Raw genomic sequence first — 24,918 nt, forward strand, 5'->3', positions numbered from 1 at the left:
TTTGTCATTCGTTTAGCACGCTGATATCATTCAATGTGTTTGTAAAACTTTCACGCTTAGATCGTAGATCGTATTAGGGACTGGAAATTCAATTGTGGAAAATCTTCTACTCAGGATTCAGCCAATAGGGCCAAGCACATACGTATGTATATAAGTTAATTTGTGATGAATTCAAGAAGTTCTTCCTTATTGCCATATTTGTCTCAATGATCATATTTGGTATATTGTTAATTTCCTATCATATTTATCTAGTTTTTGATTCCTTTGTATGGTTAATTATTTCAGATCCACTGCGTTTTGAGGTGCGATTAAAGCATGAAATCCAAATGCGTCTTAATCCCTCCGCTGGCAAAGCCAAATAAAGTTTGTGCCAGCGTTAGAGGTTAGGTTTCAGATAGCATAGTTCTGTTCCAAAATTTATCTTCCTTCGACACTGCATCCATGATACACTGGGCAGGGTGATCCAGTAGTTACAGGGCAGGGTGGCCCAGTGGTTACAGGCAGGATGGTCCGGTGGGTAAAGTTCAGAGTATCATTATTGGAGCAGAGAGGTGCGAATTCGAACAAAGCTCAGTACGCCAGTTTCTGGTCAGAATCGGCAAGGAGGCCGAGCGGTTTTGCAACAAATATTTGAAGCAGTGAGTTGCGATTTCAAGCCCGCAACATAGTGTAGATGTTCTGCAATGTTAAGAATCGGCGACAGGCCTAATAAACGCTGAAACCGCTGTATTATATTATTAAATTATATAAAACGCTGCGTCCATCATACGCTTCATCCGTTATACGCTGCACCCATGAGATGCTGCATCCATAATACTCTACTTGAAATAATGACCGGACAAACAAATTTTGACGACCTCCGCAGGAGCGTATTGCTAATGAACAGATATATTTTTAATGAGAACCAAATGAGCAAATTTGACAATGTGATGCGTTGAACGGTTGCTAACAAAGTACGGATGAAATTTCGTCCCAAAATCCAGGTCCAAATTCCGTGTCATAAGTGTCGATGCGCTAACTTCTTTGCGCTCTCCTTAGCGCTTGATGCGCGAGAAAGCTATGCACAGGAATGCGGACAACACCGAACAACTGAGACTCCTAGAAATTGTGTCCTGCCACGGCCTAAAGTATTAATTTGTTGCTAATAACGAAATTTAGGAATGTTATGATATAGAAATGCCCATCTTTAGAAGTGACCCTTGTGGTATTGTTTGTGTTATCTTAACCTATGTTGCATTATTTTATAGTGATTATGTAGTCATTAACTGGATTGTTTTGCAAACTATGCAGGGAAGGTATGTAACAAATAATAATGCCAATTAATGAACCATACTACCTATGCAATACGAATTTTCTTCGTAAGAGATTACTAAGTCAAACCAAGAACATTATTATTATACAATGAGTCCTATGTCAAAAATGTCATGAGTGATTTCAAATACCTATTCAAAAACTAAGCTACTAATAGCCTAATAGGTCTATTCTAAGATTTTCAGCCAAAAAGGGAAATTTTAATTATAGCTAGGTACTCAGCCTACACATACAGTTCTAACTTTTACACTGGTACTACCTATTTCTATTTACTTAATTATAACTGACTATTAACTGTTGCTATTCTATTCAATCCATTGAAATATTGCTGCTGAATGCTGATTGGTCTCAAATTAGGAAGAAAGATACAGTAGGTAGATAATATTTATCTTTTATTCTCTTTTTCTTACATTTTTGCCTGTTATTATTGAAAAGTGCCAGTGAAAGTGATTGTTTTGAGGAAAATTTGGCCCAATAGAATTGGCCCGCGGTATATTCCGACACTTTAAGGACGCATCAAGAAATGAAAAACTATAAAAAAAACGTATGCGTTACGTAAGTTCTGTTGCCTTCACATGACTTTCAAAACACTTCACTACGCATCAGCAACGATGAAACGTCACAAAATGTTGCCATATTTATTAAAAAGCCTTTAGAATGGAAACCTACCAAATCCCTATATTCCGTCACTTTGTGTGGCAACATCCGACACGTGGTGAGTCGTATTGCGTCAGCGCTTCAAATTTAACTGATACGTATTGCCGACATCCACGTGTTCGAATTCCGTTTGCTGTGTGAGCTGTATTGGGATACAACACGGCTTTGAATTAGAACACTAACGAATATTGAACACTACTTAATTACGTTTTAATTAACAGCTATTAGGCTTTTAATTAAGCAAATTTCAATTTTTGTACAAAGCTTTGAACGATCTGTGTGTGTCCAATTCAAGTTGTGTCGGAATTAGTTTTCATGTGTCGAAATCCAACATCTCAACTTAATCATCTATTAATTTATTTACGACTTGAAATCAGCGAATACAAGTATACTTAAAGGATTCCTAATATATTCACAGACGTATTTAAAAGTCTCAAACCATAATATTCTTCCTATAAAAACAGTTATTCACTATTTGGTAGAGCCATGTCAACTGTCAAATTTGACACATTTTTCGATGATCTCACCACGTGGCATGCATTGTCTCTCTTTGGATCTCAATATTTTCCCGCTAGATGGCCAAGACCTAGTGTTTTGGCAGTATTTCGACACGCAAATGTATGACGTCACCATTTCAATCATCAATGAAAGCATGGAACTAAAACAAAGCTTAATATAAAGGAAAAACTAGAGAAGTGACGGAATTATCTACAATGTCGGAATATACCGCGTTTACCCTAAGACATGTCCGGGTTACTTCTGACTCTTCCGGTTGTCCGCCTTGTCGGATACGGAACGTACGGTAATTGTAAACTGCGGCTGTTATCCATACGAAATGTAAACAGACGGTGTTCAGTGTTGCCATATGACTTTGGAGAAAATTTCTTCTAAAATAAAGATGGCCGGGATTGCGCAAACATGTGCGCAAAGATAATCAATTTTCATTACATTGCACTATGCACCAACTGTGCACACTGCACAGCAATAGCTTAAAAAAGTGAAAATGCGCGGGAAAATTCACCGAAAACATACATCATCCTGAGTGTGGCCAATATACCAATAATAGTCCATTTTGAAATTTGAATTTACTAGGGTAAACGCAGTTGGGAAAACGCGGTATATTCCGACACTGCGACACATTAAGGACATTGGGTAAAGGTGGTATATTCCGACATCGTGGGTAATTCCGTCACCTCTCTAGTTTTTCCTTTATATTAAGCTTTGTTTTAGTTCCATGCGTTTGTCAATGGTTGAAAAGGTGACGTCATACATTTGCGCATCAAACTACTGCCAAAACACTAGGTCTTGGCCATCTAGCAAGAAAATACTGAGATGCAAAGAGAGACAATGCACGCTACCCAGTGAAATCATCAAAAAATGTGTCAAATTTGACAATTGACCTTGCTCTACCAAATAGTGAATAACTGTTTGAATAGGAAGAATATTATGGTTTGAGACTTTTAAATACGTCTGTGAATATATTAGGAATCCTTTAAGTATATGTACTTGTAATCGCTGATTTCAAGTGGTAAATAAATTAATAGATGATTAAGTTGAGAAATGAATTTAGACACATGAAAGCTAATTCCGTCACAACTTGAAACGGACACACACAGATTGTTCCAAGCTGTGTACAAAAATTAAAATTTGCTTAATTAAAAGCTTAATAGTTGTTAATTAAAAGCGTAATTAAGTAGTGTTCAATATTCATTAGTGTTCTAATTCAAAGCCGTGTTGTATTCCAATACAGCTCACACAGCAAACGGAATTCGAACACGTGGTTGACGGCAGTACGTATCAGTAGAATTTGAAACGCGGACGGAATACGCCTCACCACGTGCCAAATATAGCCACACACAGTGACGGTCACTGACGGAATATAGGGATTTGGTAGGTTTGCATTCTAAAGGCTTTTAAATAAATATGGCAACATTTTGTGACATTTCATCGTTGCTGACGCGTAGTGCGGTGTTTTGAGAGTCACATAAAGCAAACAGAACTTGAGTAACGCATACGGTTATTTTTGTATAGTTTTTCATTTCTCGATGCGTCCTTAATGTGACGGAATATACCGCGTTTACCCTAGCAAAAAATGAATGGTTATAAAAAAATCACCGTATGCACAGCTCGAGTTCTGTTTGCTTTACTTTACTCTCAAAACATCGCACTACGCGCCAGTAACAATGAAATGTCACGACACAAACTGTTGCTATATTTGTTTAAAAGCCTTTAGAGTGTAAACCTACCAAATCCGTATATTTCGACGCTCGGACGCTGTGTGTGTGATTAAATTTGGCATTTTGCGAGACTAATTCCGGCCGCGCTTCAAGCTCTACAAATTTGTAATTCCGACCCTCGTGTATTCAAATTCCGATCGCTATGTGAGCTGTTTTGTAAATAGGAATGCAACACAGCTTGGAATTAGAACACTATTGAATATTGAGCACTAGTTAATTAGGCTTTTAATAAAGAGATATTAAGCTTTTAATTAAGAAAATTTTAATTTTTGCACACAGCTTAGAACGAGCTGTGTGTGTCTAATTCCAAGCTGTGTCGGAATTAGTTTTTATGTGTCTAAAACCGTCTCTTAACTTAATCATCTATTAATTTATTTACCACTTGAAGTCAGCAAATACAAGTATACTTAAAGGATTCCTAATATATTCACAGACTTATTTAAAAGTCTCAAACCATAATATTCTTTCTACACAAACAGTTTATCACTATTTGGTAGAACAAGGTCATCTATCAACTTTGACACATTTTTTGATGTTCTCACTGGGTGACTTGCTCTGTCTCTCTTTGGATCTCAACATTTTCCAGCCAGATGGCCCAGACCTAGTGTTGTGGCAATAGTATGGCGCGCAATAGTATGACGTCACTATTTCAACCATCAATGAATGCGTGGAATTAAGACAAAGCTTAATATAAATAAAAAAAAGTTAAGAAGTGTCGGAATTACCCACAATGTTGGTATATTCAGCATTTACCCTAACTAGCTACACTGAAAAATCAGGCAAAGGGTAAAACTTTTAACAAAAAACCATGTTTGTTAATTGTGATCTATCTATTAGGTACATGGTTTAAACACCCAGGTTTTGTAAAATTCTGTCCAATAATTCAGGATTGAAATTTTCCTACTTGTTTCTAAAATCTTACAGCTCCAATAGGACAAATTTTTAATACATTTGGAATCTTGCAGCCCGATCCTGCACTTTTGTTAACAATTAGATAGGAGTTAATTGATCTAGCAGAAATTGTATGGTTGTGGATATAGCAGGAAAGCTCTAGTTGTGGCCCTAATGGTAGAAGTTTTCCATGCTTGTCTAATATATCAGTAATCAGATTGAAATAGTAATATGCCTCAAGGTTCTATGCTATAGCCTTAACTGGAAATTTAGGCATTAGCCAGTAGCCACCCATGAAATATCAGACAAAAATTCTCATTAATCTGGCTAATTTGACCTGTTCCTATGGCCTTTTACCCCTTTCACAATTTCTTCAGTAAAAAATTACAAAAACCTCATGTTTTTACATGCAATTTTTAAAAATCACCCATGAACTGATCATTTATGCCTTCAATTTTAAGAAACATCTGCTTAGTATTCCAAATTAGATGTACTTGTTTTTCAAATTAGATACCAATCATAGAAAAATTGAAACCAATAAAAAGAAATCATATGTATAAATTGTAATTTTACAAGCTATGTATATTTTAAAGATGTAGTGACAATGCAATTGTTTCCTTGATTATTAGCATAAAAATTGATCAAGGTCCATTAGAATAGGTGTATCTGTTCTCAAGCCTAGGCAGTTTTGTCTCATTCACAGCTAACTAACTTAGCTTTAGTCAAGTTTCCAGTTTTTATAAGATAGAAGATATGTTATCTCTGGGTCAGGAAGATATGCCAGGCACACAGGAATTTATATCATCATTTACTCAATCTGAACAATGCACTGAAATGTGCCAAAACAGTTTAAACATTGATGCAGTTCTCAGATTGCAGTCAAACTTGACTTTGCATCATGTGACTACAAATACGCAAACACACATGGATCAGTAACTACATTTATGTTCAATGGCTGCTGTGAAAGTGTGATATTGTTAGCCATATATTCATGTATTGCAAAACATTTATTATAACATTTTTTGCAGTCTATGGGCGCCATGTCATGTTGTTGTGTTCAACACACTCATCTTCCTGGCAATCATGGCACATGTCAGAGCTGTGTTCTCGGATCCTGGGATTGTACCTCTGCCACGCTCCAGGATAGATTTTTCTGATATGCATGCAGGTTTGTGTCAATATTTTACACTTTTTTTTAATTTTGCTAGTTAGGTACACTGATACAGCTAATTTTTAACAAACCTTGAGAAGTTTAAGGCAATCTTGAGCAACCTCTACTCATTCCAGAGCAATTTTTAAATGGCAATATGCTCTAAACCTCTTAAATTTTATCAATAACTTATTTTAAAGCACTGTAATCTTTAGTTTTCATGTTTTGATGGTGATATGTTCCACTGACAAATGCTGAATTTGTGCTAAAAATATATTTGTATATTTTTAAATTATAAATAGACATTAGAACTTCTTAATGCCTCCATTCCTGTTAGAAAACTGATGCAGTGGGTCAAAACTGTAAAGAAATTGGGTTATGAACTGGTTGCACTGGAGGTAAGTGCTGAGGTGGTCAGCAATTACAGTCTGGATTCAGTCAAAATACAGTCTTGATTTGTAGTTTTGTACGCTCTAGCTAACTGTGTGGTCAACTTGTCATTAATTGTAGGTTTTCGTGCATTAATGTAATCTTCATTTGTCATTTTGTCATCTTGAGTTTACTCTTGCACTAGGTACCATTTTTACCAGGTTCTCCCATATACTCACTAACAATTAATTACAGAGTAGACTAAAGTAAGATACATTAAGAAGTTGTCATAAGCAACTGAATGAAACATCCTGATATGAGCTCTGATGTCACTAAAGGCATTTTTATTCACCTCCTAAGTGCCAGTTTAAGACTGATGATTGTACCAAAAGAATTAACTATAAGAAGCGGTGTTATGACCACTCATCACATGCCTGCCTTCTCACTAACTAAATTGGCTGAAAAACTAAAAGAAAATATTTTTAGTTCTGAAAACACTACAAAAAGTATTGGATTTTGTCATTATACTTTCTACTTTTTTTTTACATCAGAATTTTTCGACCACTTAGATAAAATTTAAATGAAAATCTCTTATGAGAACTGAGAGCAAGCTGTGATCTTTTCACTGTGTATGACCTGCCCCACCGCAGTATTAAAAATGTTTATGAGGCATGATTTGAATTATTTTAAGCATTATCAGGGCATTTGAGGCTTCTTGGATGTTTGTTGACCAAACTTGAAATATGTCCTCAATTTTTTCACCAAAACATATGTAGAAAGTCTTGGTAATGAATCAGAACATCTAGATTATGTTAGTTTAGGCCAAGAAAAGTTTAGGCCAAGATGGCCATTCATATTCTAAGTTATTAAATTGCCTGTTTATTTTTAAGTTAGTATTTGGGACTGGAAACATATTTTTCCTTCAATTAACACAGCCTCATTACTCAGGAAAAATAGAGGCAGAAGATGGAGGGGAGTGGTCAGTGTGCGCACGCTGCGAGATGTACAGGCCGCCACGCGCGCACCACTGCCGCGTGTGTCAGCGCTGCATTCGCAGAATGGATCACCATTGTCCGTGGTCAGCTTAACATAACTTGTTGGAGAGTTGAACAAAATTTGTGTTAAGATATTGTGGGCTTGTGAATTGTGACCTTAAAAAAGTAGGTGGTATATGTATTTGTATGAATAATAGAGTAGGTGCTTTGCTTATTCACAAGGAAATTTGTGCAAAATTATCATTAGACACCAAGTCCAATGATTTAATTTTGAACTGTGTTGCTTATGATCTATTCATTTCCTCTATTCCAGGGCAAGAGAACTCGAGTAAGATGAGTTACTGATTAGTTATAATTGTCTAATATATCTGAAAATTCCAATTCTCTTATATTTGACATGCTGGCAGGATCAACAACTGTGTGGGCGAGTGGAACCAGAAATATTTCCTGCAGTTCCTGGTGTTCGTGGGGATGCTGTGCCTGTACTCCCTGTTCCTGATCGCCACGTCCTGGATCCACCCGTGCAGTAGCGGCCACTGCAAGCCTCCCCCCATGATGATCAAGCAGGCCAGGCTGTAAGACTGTCCTAATACGTACATCAAATTTTTGGTACATGACATTGTCAAAACTTGATTGATCTGCTCAAACTAAACATGACATGGTCGTTTCCTTTCTGATATATAATTGTCTACAATAAATAAATTTACTCAAAATTTTTTTAACAATTTGTTCCTGTTGACATTGTCAAAACTTGATTGATCTGCTCAAACTAAACATGACATGGTGTCCTTTCTGATATATAATTTATCCCCCTTAGATTAATTTACTCGTTTACTCTTCACAATTTGTTTGTTAATGTTCTAATTTCTCCTAGGATGCACTCAGTGATCCTGTCCATGGAGAGCATTTTGTTCGGGTTGTTCGTCTCGGCAATTCTGTGTGATCAACTGCAAGCCATCTTCTCCGACGAGACTGCCGTGGAGCAGGTGTGTTCCATAGCGCCTTCAGGCTCTCAACATACAATATATGACGTTAAAATTTGAGACTGTAACCAAAAGCCTTATTTGTGCCCTCCTGCGTACAAATGTACAATTTTTGCAACGAATAGCACAACTGTCAACTGTCTTCCCACAACCTTTGTCCATATTACAGGTGAAGCGACAAGGCCCCTACAGAGGACATCGCCCCAAGTTGGCCCTGATGGGGGAAGTGTGTGGCAAGTCTCATCCCCTCCTCTGGCTTCTCCCCTGCTCCAGTGCCCCTACATCACACTCCTCCATCTCACCTCATCCTCCCATACTGCCTGTCTAACACATCAATGTTAATTATTTAACCAAAGACTTTAGGATTGAGTATTTTTTGCAAGAGGTCCCGAAGAAATTAATTGTTATGTTGTTCTGGTGCCTCCATGTCGGCACCCTCAGCTGGCATTATCGTTCTTAGTTGGGTCAGCTGCTGATGACGCTAGTGACCAGACCTGCACGATAACAGTGACGTTAGTGACCAGGCCTGTAGCTAGCAATAACAGTGACGACGCATAATGTATCAGTAGACTGCCTGTTAAATCTACCTGCACTCGTAAGTTTGTGTTATGTTATGTCTGAGAGTTCCGAATTACCTTCAGAACTCTCTTGTCCTCGGCAGTTCTCAATGGTAATGCGTTCTTTGATGATAAAAAAAGCTTTAATTACAGAGTTAGTTCGTAACCGAGACTGATTGATGGTTGCAGACGCTGAATGTAACGGTAATGAATGACACGTCACGGCTCACGACGTAGCTGCTAATAACGTGCAGAAAAAGATTCAGTTCTCTCGATCTCACTCTTGCAAGGAACAATTATCACAATTTGTATCCAATTGCAGGACTATAAATTGTTATAAATGCTCCCAATTTTAAGAATTTACTTCTTAAATAACTAAAAACCGGAGTTATTTTCATTTGACTGAAGAGTAATTTTATTTTTCTGTAAAGACAAAAGGATAAATTTTTGTTGTTTCTCAAGCAGTGAGCAAAAAGAAGCAAGCAGCTATCACGAAGTTTAACGCTACTTACAATGTTGCTGTCAGCTAAATCTTGGACAACAATCCTCGTATAATTTGTTCAGAATTTGTGTGGTGTTGCAAACTTGAGTTGCATCACCCTCTTTGAGTTCAAGTTGCACCATCCTCTGTGAGTTCAACTTTCCGTTGAGTTAATGAAGTCATCACTGTGAAGCGTATCGCAGTACAGCGATAGTCTCTGGAGCTCCCAGACTTGCAACTTGAGGTGGCGAGCTGAACTTCGTTTGCATGAATATTGATTAAATTCACGTGGATTAATTAATGATCCTGCACACCCATTCATTATTATGTTTATGTACACCTCCGACTTCATTTATTGGCCGAGATTTAAATCTTATGTTGTTATATCTCCCAAATTAAGATGTTCGTACAAATACGTGAACTTTTAGCGTAACCGCGCACGGTACGTGGAAGTTTATTGCTCTATATTGTAGTTAGACGTGCACCAAACCCTGTATGTTGTCGCGGTGTGATAGTGCGCCGCTGCAACTAAAAGTTCCTTCTCATGTCGGATGCAAGTGCCCTTATCGTCTTAACAAATCTATTAAATAATATGATAGACAATAGGCTTTTTCTGTTCGCTAGATCAGCCACTCAACTCCCGTAAGTCTCTTCTACCTCTCGCTCAGATATGGATCCTTATTCATCATATTTATCGCCGCTTATTGGCTCTTTCTCCCAAGATTTCATCGTTGAAAGGAATGTATATGTTCTCATGGTATCGTTAGATTAGATGCACTGTCTTGGATGTGACTTGAGTTATGCTTGTTAATAGTTATGTTGACAATAAGCTACTCCCAAATTAAGATGTTCGTACAAATACGTGAACTTTTAACGTAACCGCGCACGGTACGTGGAAGTTTATTGCTCTATATTGTAGTTAGACGTGCACCAAACCCTGTATGTTGTCGCGGTGTGATAGTGCGCCGCTGCAACTAAAAGTTCCTTCTCATGTCGGATGCAAGTGCCCTTATCGTCTTAACAAATCTATTAAATAATATGATAGACAATAGGCTTTTTCTGTTCGCTAGATCAGCCACTCAACTCCCGTAAGTCTCTTCTACCTCTCGCTCAGATATGGATCCTTATTCATCATATTTATCGCCGCTTATTGGCTCTTTCTCCCAAGATTTCATCGTTGAAAGGAATGTATATGTTCTCATGGTATCGTTAGATTAGATGCACTCTCTTTGATGCGACTTGAGTTAAGCTTGTTAATAGTTATGTTGACAATAAGCTGTGTTCTGGTAATGAGGAACACTTGCTTTTGGCGCATATTTTTTTTTGGTGTTAGCGACTTTATTACGTTATTTCTTACGACAAGATCAGCGTGACGCCTGTACACGTGACGCCTGTACACGTGACGCCTGTACACGTGACGCCTGTACACGTGACGCCTGTACACGTGACGCCTGTACACGTGACGTCTGTACACTGATGGACATGTCGTAAGATGCCATTACATCGCATCGCCCGTGAAATGTTACTTCTTTGTTACGACATTCAATTGTATATTGAGCTCCCATTCAATTGTATACATGAGCCCATGTTTTAGGCATCTGGTTTTGATTTGTTGGTGTAATTTCTTTTTCATGCTTTACAAAAGCTACAGTGTTATGTTCACATCATATGATTTGGCAATGCGTAATAAATAGGCTCAAGTTATCGCTTTTGTGATATGCATATGTATACTTGATAAATTAATTAATTATTTGATGAACAAATTTGTGTGTATTACGTGTCTACGGAAGCATCTGTGTTGTTATTATTTCTATTATTGAAGAAACTCGTGACATGATCGAGATTCGTGAACAGTTGAACGCAATTTAAAATCTCAATTCAAGTCTATTTGACCATCTTTATTGCAGAGGAACAGACGACAGTGAGTAAATGAAGGATGAATTAACAAGTTAATTAAACGTAGCTTGTTCCTCTTGTAGTGCGCAGCTACCTAAGCTTTTCTACTGAAGTCGGCGGTTTTTGTCAGTTATTGATTGTGAGATTTTGTTTTTGTCTTGCTATTTTGTTCTATTTTATATTCCAAATTGTATTTATCATCTGTTATAGTATTATTAATTTTTACACTGTAATTTTCTAATTCTGTCTTGTTTGTACATTTTTGAAGGTTATTTTAAAATACAATGATGAGACGTGAGATATTTTCATCCTGATACTAGTCTTTTTCATCTAGCATTACTCTTTTAACCAAGTTTGCAACACTCGTATTTCTCGAAAGAATCAATGAAATCAAAAAAAGAATCATAAATTTTCTTCTATGAAGTTCAGAAGAAATCGTATCTTAGCAATACCAACAAGTCATTGGTTAGAGTTCTCTCTAAAGGAAGGAATGCTGTCTCTGGGTTATAGCTTGTTTTTATGTTCCGTTCAAGTGCTACCGAGTCTCGCTCGTGCGTCGCTCTTAAAATACATTCGTGTTGCTATTATACTGTAAATAATCTAAATTATTCAAGTGATCTCAGTTTAAGGGAGAATATCAGCTGGCGACAGAGGCGCTCACGGAGCTTCTATTTCTGCTCCCGACCCTTAGTCGTGAGGGTTGTTGGCTGGTGAGGGTTGTTGGCTGGTGAGGGTTGTTGGCTGGCGAGTTCGTGAATTCTCGTGTTCATTTTGCTCGGAATTTTTATCATTTATGTCAACGTCAATTCCGCTGTAATGAGTTCTGTGGCACCGACATTCGTCGTGATTAACGTCGTCTCTCTCTAAAAACATGGAAATGAATAACCGAAGCGACACTTTTCCGCGTACTGGCTAACGGGCTCATCCGTGTACTCGCTAACGGGCTCACACTCTAAACGCAATTTTTGCACAATTGAACTTCTCATAATTTTCACAAATAGTAACATATTTGCCCAAACCTCGTAGTGGGAGATCTGCCCCTAATGTAAGTAAATATCCTGCGATAGGAATTATTACAGATTTCTATTTCTTTTCGCTTTCAATTAAAACGCCTACATTGAGGAACCGCACTGATTATGATGCATTGACAATTATGATTGGATTTTCTGAAATTTACGAGATAACTAATTATTATCAAAATACTAGAAATTATTACAGATGTTTAATTCATTTTATTTTCGATTAAAGCGAAACTTTATAAAAAATTATGTTAGATCAGTTAGATTAAGATATTGGTTTTTAAATTATAAACAACCTATCATAGCTTAACTTATCCTAATGTAACCTAACTAAATCTAATTATTAACTATTCAGTTGCGGAAAAAATGCCTTATTCTCGTTTTAGTCAAAACGGAATGATGTAAAGATATGCAATCCTTCCAATCGCGGCAAACTCTATTTATTAGTTCTAAATTTCATGCAAATTAATCCGTCCAGAATTTAGGGATGGATTTAATTTATTTAATGTTCAGATGCACATGTGGCGTGTAGGTCCGCTGACGAGCCTGCGGATGAGCTCAGCGAAGAGTCGATCCAGTAAAAAAAAAATAATAATAATTACGCATGACTTCTTATCCCAAGGATCAAAAGTTGCTAAAGAGTAGAATTTAAATGTTTGTTGGATCTGTATTGTCGTTCATCCTAAGTGAATTTGTTTATTGCAATTAAACTGCAGTGCGTGGAATGCAAATATCTAGGTAGATGAAAGAAATCTCATCAGGATCACATATTTTTTCAGATATTTGTTAAGAAAAATTTGGCGTGGATAAGTAGCGCCAACCCCCACCACTCGTTGACATCATCGTTTCGGAGGCTGATCTCATAACGGGCTCATGTATAAACGAACTAAACATTATCCCTCTACATTCATCTGCAGGTTTTGGTTATACTTATCCAAGTGTCAAATTACAATGTGTTGCCATACTGCAAAGGTTAGAAATTAATTTTGATATACATTTATAGTAATTACTTTTTGTTTTAAAACATTGTTTTAATCCAAAGCGATTGGATAAACGTTTGTCACACAAGTGGCGCCATCTATTGCTGGCACCTGAAACATGAGTGGGAATTCATGACGTCTATACTTATTGTGTTTCATTTAGTGTTTTTTCAGTGTTGTGTTGCCTGTAGTGAGTGTTGTGTGTGAGGAAGAAAAGATTAACATTTGAACTTTCTATAGTTATGTTCTAGAAATAAAAGTGAACTACTGATTGATGATATTCGGTTCTAAATTGGAGATTTCAACGTAGGCGTGGAACGTTCGGCTAGCGGATCGTAAGGTAGGTTGAGTTTGTGACACATGATAACATCGTTCGGTATGCGGGCTCCCCGCTTTCTCACTCAGAAACTCTTCTTTTGTGCACTCACTCATTTTAGTTTGAATAAAGAATCATTTGATGAGCAATAAATTTATTTCCATGTTTGTGTGTCCTTGCCGTAACATGGATTCATTTAATGAAGCGCTCCTGTTTTAATAACAATAACGAAATAATCGAGACTTTGTTGTCAACTTTCATTTTTTTATGTTCATTGAATTTGGAGGAGAGCTTTAACATGTATTCTAAGCTAATCCTCTGCCAATTGACTCGCTTGTCGCAGAAATTTCACTCACTATGCAATTTGGATTCACTATGCAAATGAGTCTGGCTAGCAGGTGTATATCTCTCGTTAGTGACGTTACTCCATTGACCATTCAAAAGATGCGAATAATGCGATGTTATCTCCAACCACGATATAAGCGAAGGACGACTCGCCGATTGCTATGCATGCTGTAACAATACAATGCGGTGCAGCACACATTAGTGTAACAATAGAGCAGCACAATGACGTGGTGGTACGTGACATGAGTGCGTGCCACGACACGCTCTACCCACGGTGTCGTGTAACTTGCCTCGAGCAGGACATGTTCCGAGCCCTGCACATCAGCTGCATGTTGCCCACTGCCGTCATTAGGTCTACCTATTTAACGGAGGGTGGGGGTCAAAATAACCTAATTTCATTCACTAAAATTAAATCATTAAATTCTACTAAAATGTGAAAAAAATGTTTACAAATTCAGTGGAATGCGGCCAAAAAAATTGAAATTAATAATAATTTTACTAGTCATTATAATTTAATTTATTAAAAATTTTATTAGGGACAAATTTTTTTTATAAATTCAGTGTAATGCGGATAGAAGAAAATTTGAAAAATAATAATAATAGAAGAAAGTAATAACTTTACTAGTCATTAGTAACTCGAGTATGATCATCAATCTTTGGGGATATAGCCCCCTTGTCCTTAAAATCTATTGACGCCCCTGATGTTCCTTTCATTGATTTCCCTTTAACTATGTTATCGCTTCGATTAACATTTCTTTGACTATGTTATCCCTTTGATTGACATACCCTTAATTATACTCTCTCTGCTGTTGCTTGCTTCTTGTCGCCGGTAGTGGTGCAGCTAGAGGCAGACGATCCGGAATTGTGCCCAAGAGCACGTCCATTTGTCTCTTGATAGTCTCGAGAGCGGACTCCCCTTCTCTTAAACCCTTTTACAAGACGTTAGATAGCCTCGGTCCCACCATGGAAAGGGATCCTTCCCTCGAGGATTGAAGCCTCGGTCCCTTCCTCTCAGTGATTGAAATCTAACCGCAGTTAAGCAGTGAAGCGGTCAGAGGCGGAGGTGGTCTGTGCCCTAGAACACGTCCATTCGTATATACATTCCAGGCACTGAAGTGTCACTCACGGGATGCAGTGCCGGTAATGCATTGCAAGCAGTGCAATGTTGACGATGCTCGTTATATTACATTGCACTGCGAGTGCCGCTCGTTATATTACAGGCGATGCAATGCAGCGCAAGTAATGAAGGCGAAACAGTGCTGGTGGTGCAGTGTCGGCGCTACAGTGCACGTGCAGGCAGTGAAGACGGTGCAGTGCAGGTGGTACAGTGCAGGCAGTGGGGTGCTTTTGGTACAGAAAGTGCAGTGCCCTGCAGGTAGTGTAGTTCAATGCAAGTAGTGCATAGCAGGTGGTACAGTTTGGGCAGTACAGTGCTGGCAGTGCAATGTAGTACAAGCGGTGCAGTGCAGGTAGTGGAGAGTAGGCAGTGCAGTACAGTGCAGGTGGTCAAGTGCAGGTAGTGCATTGCAGCGCAGTTGCAAAGTTCAGTGCAAGTAGTGCAGTGCAGGTCGTGCAGTGCAGATCGTGCAGTGCAGTTCAGACAGTGCAGTGCAGACAGTGCAGTGCAGACAGTACACTCCCATGCAGGTAGTGCAGTGCAGACATTGCAGTCAGTGCAGTGCAGACAGTGCAGTGCAGACAGTGCGGTGGTCGGTACGCTTTAAGCCAGCGCTGCGGGCGCCTCTACGTCTTTAACTGCGACCCCGGCAGCGGTGACGTCATCACGCCTCGCAAATTGAGCGAATTTAAAGCCTGGAGTCGTCGGAGCGCCCGCACCTTCCGCCGCAGCTCGCGACACCTCCCGCCAGGTGCACGCATACTCTCTCCATCATCGCATACATCACACGATTATGGCGCTGTGTTACATGCATGGCTGCGTGTGGGTGGTGATGAATGCATACTGCATGGCATCTTAGGCTGCTGCGTGTTGGGCTGCTGCGTGTTGGGCTGCTGCGTGTTGGGCTGCTGCGTGTTGGGCTACTGCGTGTTGGGCTGCTGCGTGTTGGGCTGCTGCGTGTTGGGCTGCGAAGTCTAATAACTCTCAGTTTTTAGATTAGGCCTCAAGAGGTCTAAAAAATTGGCATGCAGTATAATAGCCATTGTGTCATTTGGGGATCTGTTTGAAATACAAATAATGGAGCCTTTCAAATATAGGTAATGTAGTTGTTTTGATGTTTGAAGCACGTTTTTATCAAAGAAGCTCATGTACAACGTATATATACCTATGTTTCCTCAACTTCTGCGTCGTAAGTGTAGATTACAATGGCATATGGAGTATAATGGCTTCATCTGAGAATAGAAGAGTACTTTTTTTGGTTATGAAGGCATGAAGTCCTTCAAGCTGAAGGAACACCTCACTAACGATCATCCGGAAATGGTTAGCAGTATTGGCATACTCCCTATATAAGAAAGATCATTTTTCAAACGTGGGATGTACATCACGTAAAGGGCAATCTTTCACCAAGAAAATGGCATCGAAGTTCTCACTCCTTATCGCTAAGCAGCAGACGTCACACCTGCACAATTTAAGAGACGCTCGTCAATCCTCCGTTGATGCATGATTATCCTCGATCGATCAAAACCTCGTCAGTAATATGAATCAACGATCAGACAACACACTTAAGCGGCGTACTAATGACTGGTCACAGAAAATCAAACATAAAGTGATGGAGTAACTTGTGTTCTCTCCCTTCAACTAAATGAGGCCATAAGTTAGACAGCTTTTGGTTTATGCGCGTTTCATCTCGTTAAATAAGGCTAATGAATGTCGGGATCATACATCAGATGATCATCATCCCATCATCACAGCAGGTTGGGTGATGGTCAAGCGGTCACATACCGCAAGAGTTTGAGCCACTGCCCTGGCGGGTGACACGTATAGGGCAACGTCTTTGTATATGGTCTTTGTGTATGGCCTTTGTAAATGGTCATATGGTCCCTCGCGAAAAGTGCGCCGCCGTTCCATGCAAACAAACTCGCTTCATGCAACATTCTTATCTATCTCAGTAATAGCGCTAAGTGTCAATTGAGATTATATTGAAATTTATTTATTTACGTACACCCAAAATAACACTAAACACTCACTCAGGAGATAGATAATAAAGCATCAATGAGATTCCCGAGCTTCTTTACGAGCTGGCAAAATATGCGCGCCTCTAAGAACATTCGTCTGTTGGTAAGAATTCATGAACCCTGCTCGTGTTCAACCTCGTCATGTCTTCATTACTACAAATGACAGATTATTTGTATCGACCAAACAAAATCCCCCACATATAAACATGCTTCTGCAGGTCAGTCGTGTGACGAAGGAATGAGCATCAGCGTTACGGATGATGACGTTCTTAAAGTTAATCTGAGATAGTCTTTGCTGCTTCATAGCTGTTTTTCATACAACATGGCAGATTACCCTAAAGGTTTACGGTAGCATTTGATTTATTATTCTTCTACAGTTAATTTCAAAAAGCCGTCAAAATATATATCAGCCTATACTCTACGTTATTTATAAAATTGCGCTTCGAGCGGATGGAGTTGCGCGGCCATCGAGGCGACGATATGCCCGCGCAACGAGTGATGCCTGCTGCGATTTTCAGACTCAAATTGAAAGACTGTTTACACAAGTGACGTTTGAAAAAAATATTGATTAGGCATGAAAATGGGTATTGATCACTCATTGTGACTTCCTTTTATTATAAAGATTAGCACATATTCATAGCACAGTGCCTAACAACCAAGTCCTAATAATAGATGATTGCGATCGCACAAAGTTGACGGTTTGAGTTTCCACTCGCGGCTAGCCGCCTTCACCTCATCGAACTGTTCCCTCTAATCAACTCAGCTGCAATAATTATGTCATAAGCCATTTAATTCAGCGAAATGAATTGGGCTGCGGTAATTTGGAAACATATCGACATGAATATTGAGGGTCAACAGGCGCTAATGCCTTCAACTGTTCATGTCCCGGTGGGAACTTCGTTGCTACGGAAGAAATCCTGTAGTCTTGCGACGACTACACTCGCCGTCGCCTTATGATGCGCTCATAGTGTCTGTGATGCATCTACAATACGATGCTCATAGTGTCTGTGATGCATCTACAATACGATGCTCATGATGTCTGCGATGCATCTACTATATCGATGCTCATGGTGTTTGTGATGCATCTATATCGATTGCTGTTCGTTGTTGTCATGGAGGCAATTCTATGAAAATTGCTTCACGTGTTGCGCCAGGGACATCCATCCGACGCCCGGCGTTTACTCAAGTGTTTTGCCTCTTGCTCGCGATACGCCACTACATATATTGGTCGCAACTCTGCATCGCAGTTCTCTAATTTTTCTCACGTAATTTTTCCATGGTGAAATTTCCTCCTAAATTAGGTATGGGTCTGACCACTGAGAACATTGGATGGCGGAGGTCAGTGTAGCTCACGACGTGCTGGGGTGTGGAGCAGCTCGAGCCTCTCTTCGTACCCAGGAGCGCCCCAGTGCGAACTCTCCTTGTCCCACGTGTTGAATGTTCGGTAATAATATCGTTGTTCACGTGTTGAACATTCGAAAACGATATCACTGTTATCGATGCACTCAACGATCTGCGAAGTTTGAGTTTGTTTTCAATATAATTGGTATTCATCTTATCGAACTAATTGGATTGATCCTTCCTTATCCGAGGCCGATTCATTAGACGACTCCTTCGATCGAACTCTAATCCATTCGTTCTGCTCTAGTGACGAAATGCGTTGCCGATGATTGCGAAGTTTGTACTCTACGAAGTGCGTCCCTAACGAATATATTCTTATTTGTTACTTGAACTTATCGACATTTGTGTTTTAAATCTAATAATATTTGTGTAGTAAGTCTGTGCCAGATGATGAGCGAACCATCACGACTTAGATGGTCCCGAGAGCTGCCACGAGGCGGCGGTGAAGATGGAAACAAGATTGTTTACCTCAACAGAGGCTGCCTAGGAGCTGGGGCTGTGCTGGGATCTTATCAGGCCGCAGCTAGCGGGAGTTGCACTCTCTAAATTATATTCATAACACATTACGTATAAAATTGCTATGAAACACCGCGTTGCGTCATGTGTGCGTGAGAGAAACCACGGCGAGGCATGATTTCCGTTCAGTGTTGCAGGCCGCGCAATGTAATTCCTACGTCGTTGGACTCGTCGATGAGGCCCCGTGTCTGCAGATATTTCCTTACGAGTTCATTTAGAAGACTTCTTGTTTAATTTATAGTTTTCTTTATGCGTGTTTTAAATAATATCATACAACGTTCAGCTACAGTGACCGCGACGCTGTCATGAAGCACACGGTAACCCAATTAACAGCATCTGGCTGGCTGGGTATTTGTGGTTTGCTTGCTCCGGCATTGACGCACCTTTAAAAAACAACCTTGCAAATTTGATCATGTCGCTTCGTTAGCTCGCCATCGTTTGGTCGCAGAAGTTTTGTGCTTTCTGAAGAGTTTGATGAAATTCCGGCGATGTGTGAATTTGAGGAACTGAAGTGAGGCGTAGCTTGCAGGTGTCACTTGACCGCTGCCATCCTGACGTGCCACGGGACATTCTGAGCGAGGTTGGCTGTTATTTCAACCTGTGTCGCATGAAGAGCCCTTATGTGCCAACGCGTCAGGCTATATGCGTAACACTTCAAGACTCAGGAAATATTACTCGGGGAGAAATGAGTGGTGGATTGATGTTTGGAAAACTTGGTGACCTGCTCCTGAAAATACATTAGAGCCACCTCATCCAAGTGCGTTGTTCGAACATCACTGGTTTTTTTTCTGCAAGAGCGCGTGAAGTTCCTAAAGTAGCAGTGACAGTTGAATAAATTTGGAAATTTGGTGTCGTAGTAGAAATAAAGCTACTTGGTATCATTGTGGGTCTGACGTGTGCCCTCAAGAGGGTCTGTGGCCACTGCACCTGTAGACCCTGAGCATGAAGAGCCCCGCTCCCCAGCCCCGCCCCTCCGCTGCTGCTCAGCCGCCTCGTCACACCGCGTCTTAATGAGCGTGAGTCTCGGCAGCAGCGTGATAACATTTAGCGTGATGTTATACTTAGCGTGCAGGAGCAGTATGCAGGGGGGATAACGGAGTACAGGAGGGATAGCGAAGTGCAGGAGGGATGGCGGAGTGCAGGAGGAATGGCAGGAGGGATGATAGAGTGTAGAAGGGACGATAGAGTGTAGAAGTGATGATAGAGTGTAGAAGGGATGAAAGAGTGTAGAAAGGATGATAGAGTGTAGAAGGGATGATAGAATGTAGAAGGGATGATAGAGTTTAGAAGGGATGATAGAGGGGAGGAGGGATGATAGAGTGCAGGAGGGATGGGAGAGTGCAAAGGGGATGATAGAGTTCAAGGGGTGTAGCAGAGAGCAGGTGTTGCTGTGTGATCACTTACTATACTATCGTGGAGGAACTCACCTGCTGCTGCCGTATGCACTGTGCCAACATATCGTTATTTCTGACATAAATATTTCGGTGGAAATACTGTCTAACATTCCATCGTACCCAATAACGGAACCGAATCTCCACAAATTTTAAGACCTCGTAATCGCGATGTAATCCTTTCATTGATTTGCGAAGCGGAGTGCAATATCCGGCCCCGGCATTTGGCATGCTCGCGAGCACCTGGTTTACGTCGCGCGACACGACCACCGCCTCGTTCCGTTGTGCTGCTAAACGACCGCTCAAACCACGGTTGAATTAATTGTATTAGTTCAACCATGGCTCAAACTGCCTCGCCGCTGGGTCCCTGGGCACATTTTTCTGTGTTTGCTCGATGTTGACGGTCCTGCTACATCAACAAGCTGTGCTGATCGTCCACCACCGCTGCTTTTGTTATGTTATACTCCGCCGCAGCTTGCTTAGTTTACAACAGACAAATTGCTGCCTATACTCGAGTGTTGCTGCAGAGTTGCACCGCCCACGCTCCTACAGGAGTGTTGTGGTGTTTGTTTATATGGTTTATATCGTACTTCGGAATAGTGGTGCTCGTCTTCATAGTCGATGAAAATACTCCAACTCCGTGGTCGTAGTGCGGTCGAGATGACTGTGACCGTACCGCTTCTTCTGATGAAAATAGTGACCGTACCGATGATAATTCTTACGAGTGTTGCTGCAGAGTTGCGCCGCCCACGCTCCTACACGAGTGTTGCTGTAGAATTGCACCGCCCACGTCCCTACTCTATAGTGTTGTAGTTGGTGTTCATATTGGAAACGTTTACGCGCAGCTGCGGCAATATTCTATGACAATTAATGGAACAGGTGAGAGGTTAAGGATGGTACATTAGTCAGCAATGTTGTAATATAATCAAGTACTATGAGGCTGGTGCACTATTCCTAAACAGTGACATTCGAAGTTGAAAATGATAGGTTGTAACGTAATCGGTAGACATACATTTTAAAATCGGTTAGTTTGAACTTGAAGCATAGCACGACTTCTCAGCTATCGTTGTCGCTTGATACAAAATTAATTGACTAATAATTTGCTTCTATTTACTCGGATTAACATTTTGAAAACTAAATTTTGAGCGGTTGCAGTTTTTTGAAAGCTAGTGCTGCGAATATATAGGGGCAATGCGAGGAATAATCAGCGATAAATACCTACCGGATTAGGCTATTACCTGGAGCTGAAATTTTATTTTCCCTAGCGCAATCATGCTTCATCGAAAAAGAGTAGGAATGAATAGGAATAAAATGTCAAGTTGTTCATTAGGTAATAGTACGCTTATTTCTTTTATCAATAGAACATTTTTCTAAAACTACAGTAAAGACGACCTCTACAGTAGTAGAAATTTACAATATTAGCCGACTTTCGACTCCCCGGCGTGCGTACGGGAGATTTTGTAACAAATTGAACCGACAGTCATGTGTTTCGAGCTTCACTATCCTTATTAATATAGGACTGAGCTTCAGTCCTATCAAGACTGAAATTGCCCTGGCAATTTCAGTGCCCTGGCACTGAAATTGGAATCGTAAAATAAAGGAAATATTTGGCGACAAGCGTGGTGGTATTGTCGCTCTTGCATCAGCGGCTGAGGGCCGGTAGCAATACAGTCACAAGTCAATTGGTCGCTGGCGGTGTACGTGACGCTTTTGCTGACAGTGACTGAGATGTCAGCGCTAGTACAGATGCGCCGTCATGGGATAAGCTGCTCGACTGCTTGGAAGCCGTGCTAATGCCTCGCCTGCCTCTGCCTCACCATGCTTGCCTCTGCCTCATCTCCCCATGCCTGCCTCTGCCTCACCTCCCCATGCCTGCCTCTGCCTCACCTCCCCATGCCTGCCTCTGCCTCACCTCCCCATGCCTGCCTCTGCCTCACCTCCCCATGCCTGCCTCTGCCTCACCTCCCCATGCCTGCCTCTGCCTCACCTCCCCATGCCTGCCTCTGCCTCACCTCCCCATGCCTGCCTCTGCCTCACCTCCCCATGCCTGCCTCTGCCTCACCTCCCCATGCCTGCCTCTGCCTCACCTCCCCATGCCTGCCTCTGCCTCACCTCCCCATGCCTGCCTCTGCCTCACCTCCCCATGCCTGCCTCTGCCTCACCTCCCCATGCCTGCCTCTGCCTCACCTCCCCATGCCTGCCTCTGCCTCACCTCCCCATGCCTGCCTCTGCCTCACCTCCCCATGCCTGCCTCTGCCTCACCTCCCCATGCCTGCCTCTGCCTCACCTCCCCATGCCTGCCTCTGCCTCACCTCCCCATGCCTGCCTCTGCCTCACCTCCCCATGCCTGCCTCTGCCTCACCTCCCCATGCCTGCCTCTGCCTCACCTCCCCATGCCTGCCTCTGCCTCACCTCCCCATGCCTGCCTCTGCCTCACCTCCCCATGCCTGCCTNGCGTGCTGGAGATCACAGTGAGGCATGCGTGCTGGAGATCACAGTGAGGCGTGCTGGAGATCACAGTGAAGCAGGCGGGCTGGAGATCACAGTGAGGCATGCGCGCTGGAGATCACAGTGAGGCAGGCATGCTGGAGATCGCAGTGAGGCATGCGCGCTGGAGATCACAGTGAGGCAGGCATGCTGGAGATCACAGTGAGGTAGGCGTGCTGGAGATCACAGTGAGGCATGCGTGCTGGAGACCACAGTGAGGCATGCGTGCTGGAGATCACAGTGAGGCATGCGTGCTGGAGATCACAGTGAGGCGTGCTGGAGATCACAGTGAGGCATGCGTGCTGGAGATCACAGTGAGGCCTGTCTCTTATACACATCTAGATGTGTATAAGAGACAGCCTGCCTCTGCCTCACCTCCCCATGCCTGCCTCTGCCTCACCTCCCCATGCCTGCCTCTGCCTCACCTCCCCATGCCTGCCTCTGCATCACCTCCCCATGCCTGCCTCTGCCTCACCTCTGCCTCCTCTTCAGTTGAGCGGCGGCCTGCGCTGCCGTAATGTCGCGGCCAGATCGTTTTCCAATATTTATTGAAGGGATTTATGTCGTAAAGGATAAATTTCCCCTGAATTACTCCTTATATATTAACAGCCTAAAATTGGCAAGTGTTCGTCGTTGGTAATGGCAACAAATGAAGTATAATAACACACCCGTGGAATTGTTATTATTATAATTGTGATGTGATGGCTATAAGAAGCCGACGTTTACATTTCTGCTATAATATTTTATTACAAATTGAACCGACAGTCTTGTGTTTCTAGCTCCACTATCCTTATTAGTAATAATTCTCTTCCGAAACTTCTTGTCGGTTTAGCTCGTAAATTATATTTATTACCTACTCAATTTGACTGAGTTTTTATGATCGTAATAAAAAGGATGAATATTTAAACTTTAGTCCAAGAATCCTCGTGTCAGATGGTGCAACCGAATTTTAAGAAGCCGCCATTGTGGCCAAATGGACTGCTATAAATCTGGCAAAGCCTTTAATCTGAGAAGAGAAGCACTCGCTTCTCTTGGAATGAGCGAGCTGCTGATGTACAGGCAAAGGATGTGACCGGTACAGCTCTTCTTAAGGTCATACCATCGCAATCTTACGACCAAATCAAGCTGCTGTTCATGCTGAGGGATGAAAGTAAGTTATGTTTATCGAAGCTTTTTATTGGCAAGTTTATTGTGGTTCTTGAGATGCTCATCTTATGACCTTATGATGAGTTCGGGACTTACTAGTCCCCGGTCACGCTGCTGCGCCGCCTTCGTCGTTCTCAGTCTCCGAGTCGTCGCTAGGCAGGTCAATCCGCCCTCGATCGGGTCCCGGATGTAACGTTAATGTCTTCCATCATTCTTCTTCTCTGTTAGTGGAGATGGAAGATGTGGAGAGAATTACGTGTGAAGCGGCAGCTTAAAAAAGTTCTCGCTTCATCAGAGATGTTCGATCTAATGATGAAAACCTACAGCCAAGAAAACTATTCCGTAAATGTAATACGTCGTTCAGAAGGTGAACGGTTTCATTTCTCACGCTTGCCATGAAACTTTTGTAGAAATGAGCAAGGCAGTCCGAAAAAAATTCTAAACCCAGTGTGCTTTTATCACTTAACTCTATATAAAGAGCTTATTTGTGCAATCTAATCGCAGGCGAGCTGACAGCCTCAATAAAGGTTGCATCAGGCTAATGCTTTATTCAATGCGATAAACAAAGCGATACGTCAAACCAGACGCGTGATGTCCGCATGACGAGACGCAGCGTCGCCGGTGTTGGGTGACGCGGGGGCGGTGCCGGAGATGTGGG

At 41.4% G+C, this 24,918-nt stretch overlaps 1 protein-coding gene across 1 annotated transcript; it reads left to right on the forward strand.

Annotated features, from left to right (window-relative positions):
• The first annotated feature begins 1,062 nt into the window (after nt 1–1,062).
• Nucleotides 1,063–9,214, forward strand: LOC108683226 (palmitoyltransferase ZDHHC3). The gene is made up of 6 exons (XM_018172521.2): nt 1,063–1,295; nt 6,125–6,264; nt 7,564–7,693; nt 8,018–8,185; nt 8,485–8,596; nt 8,763–9,214. The coding sequence occupies exons 1-6, from the start codon at nt 1,177–1,179 to the stop codon at nt 8,919–8,921; spliced, it is 828 nt and encodes a 275-aa protein (XP_018028010.1). The 5' UTR covers nt 1,063–1,176; the 3' UTR covers nt 8,922–9,214.
• The last annotated feature ends 15,704 nt before the right edge of the window (nt 9,215–24,918 follow it).

The sequence above is a fragment of the Hyalella azteca genome, unplaced genomic scaffold, assembly GCF_000764305.2.
Source record: "Hyalella azteca isolate HAZT.00-mixed unplaced genomic scaffold, Hazt_2.0.2 contig4457, whole genome shotgun sequence".
Classification (NCBI taxonomy): domain Eukaryota; kingdom Metazoa; phylum Arthropoda; class Malacostraca; order Amphipoda; family Hyalellidae; genus Hyalella; species Hyalella azteca.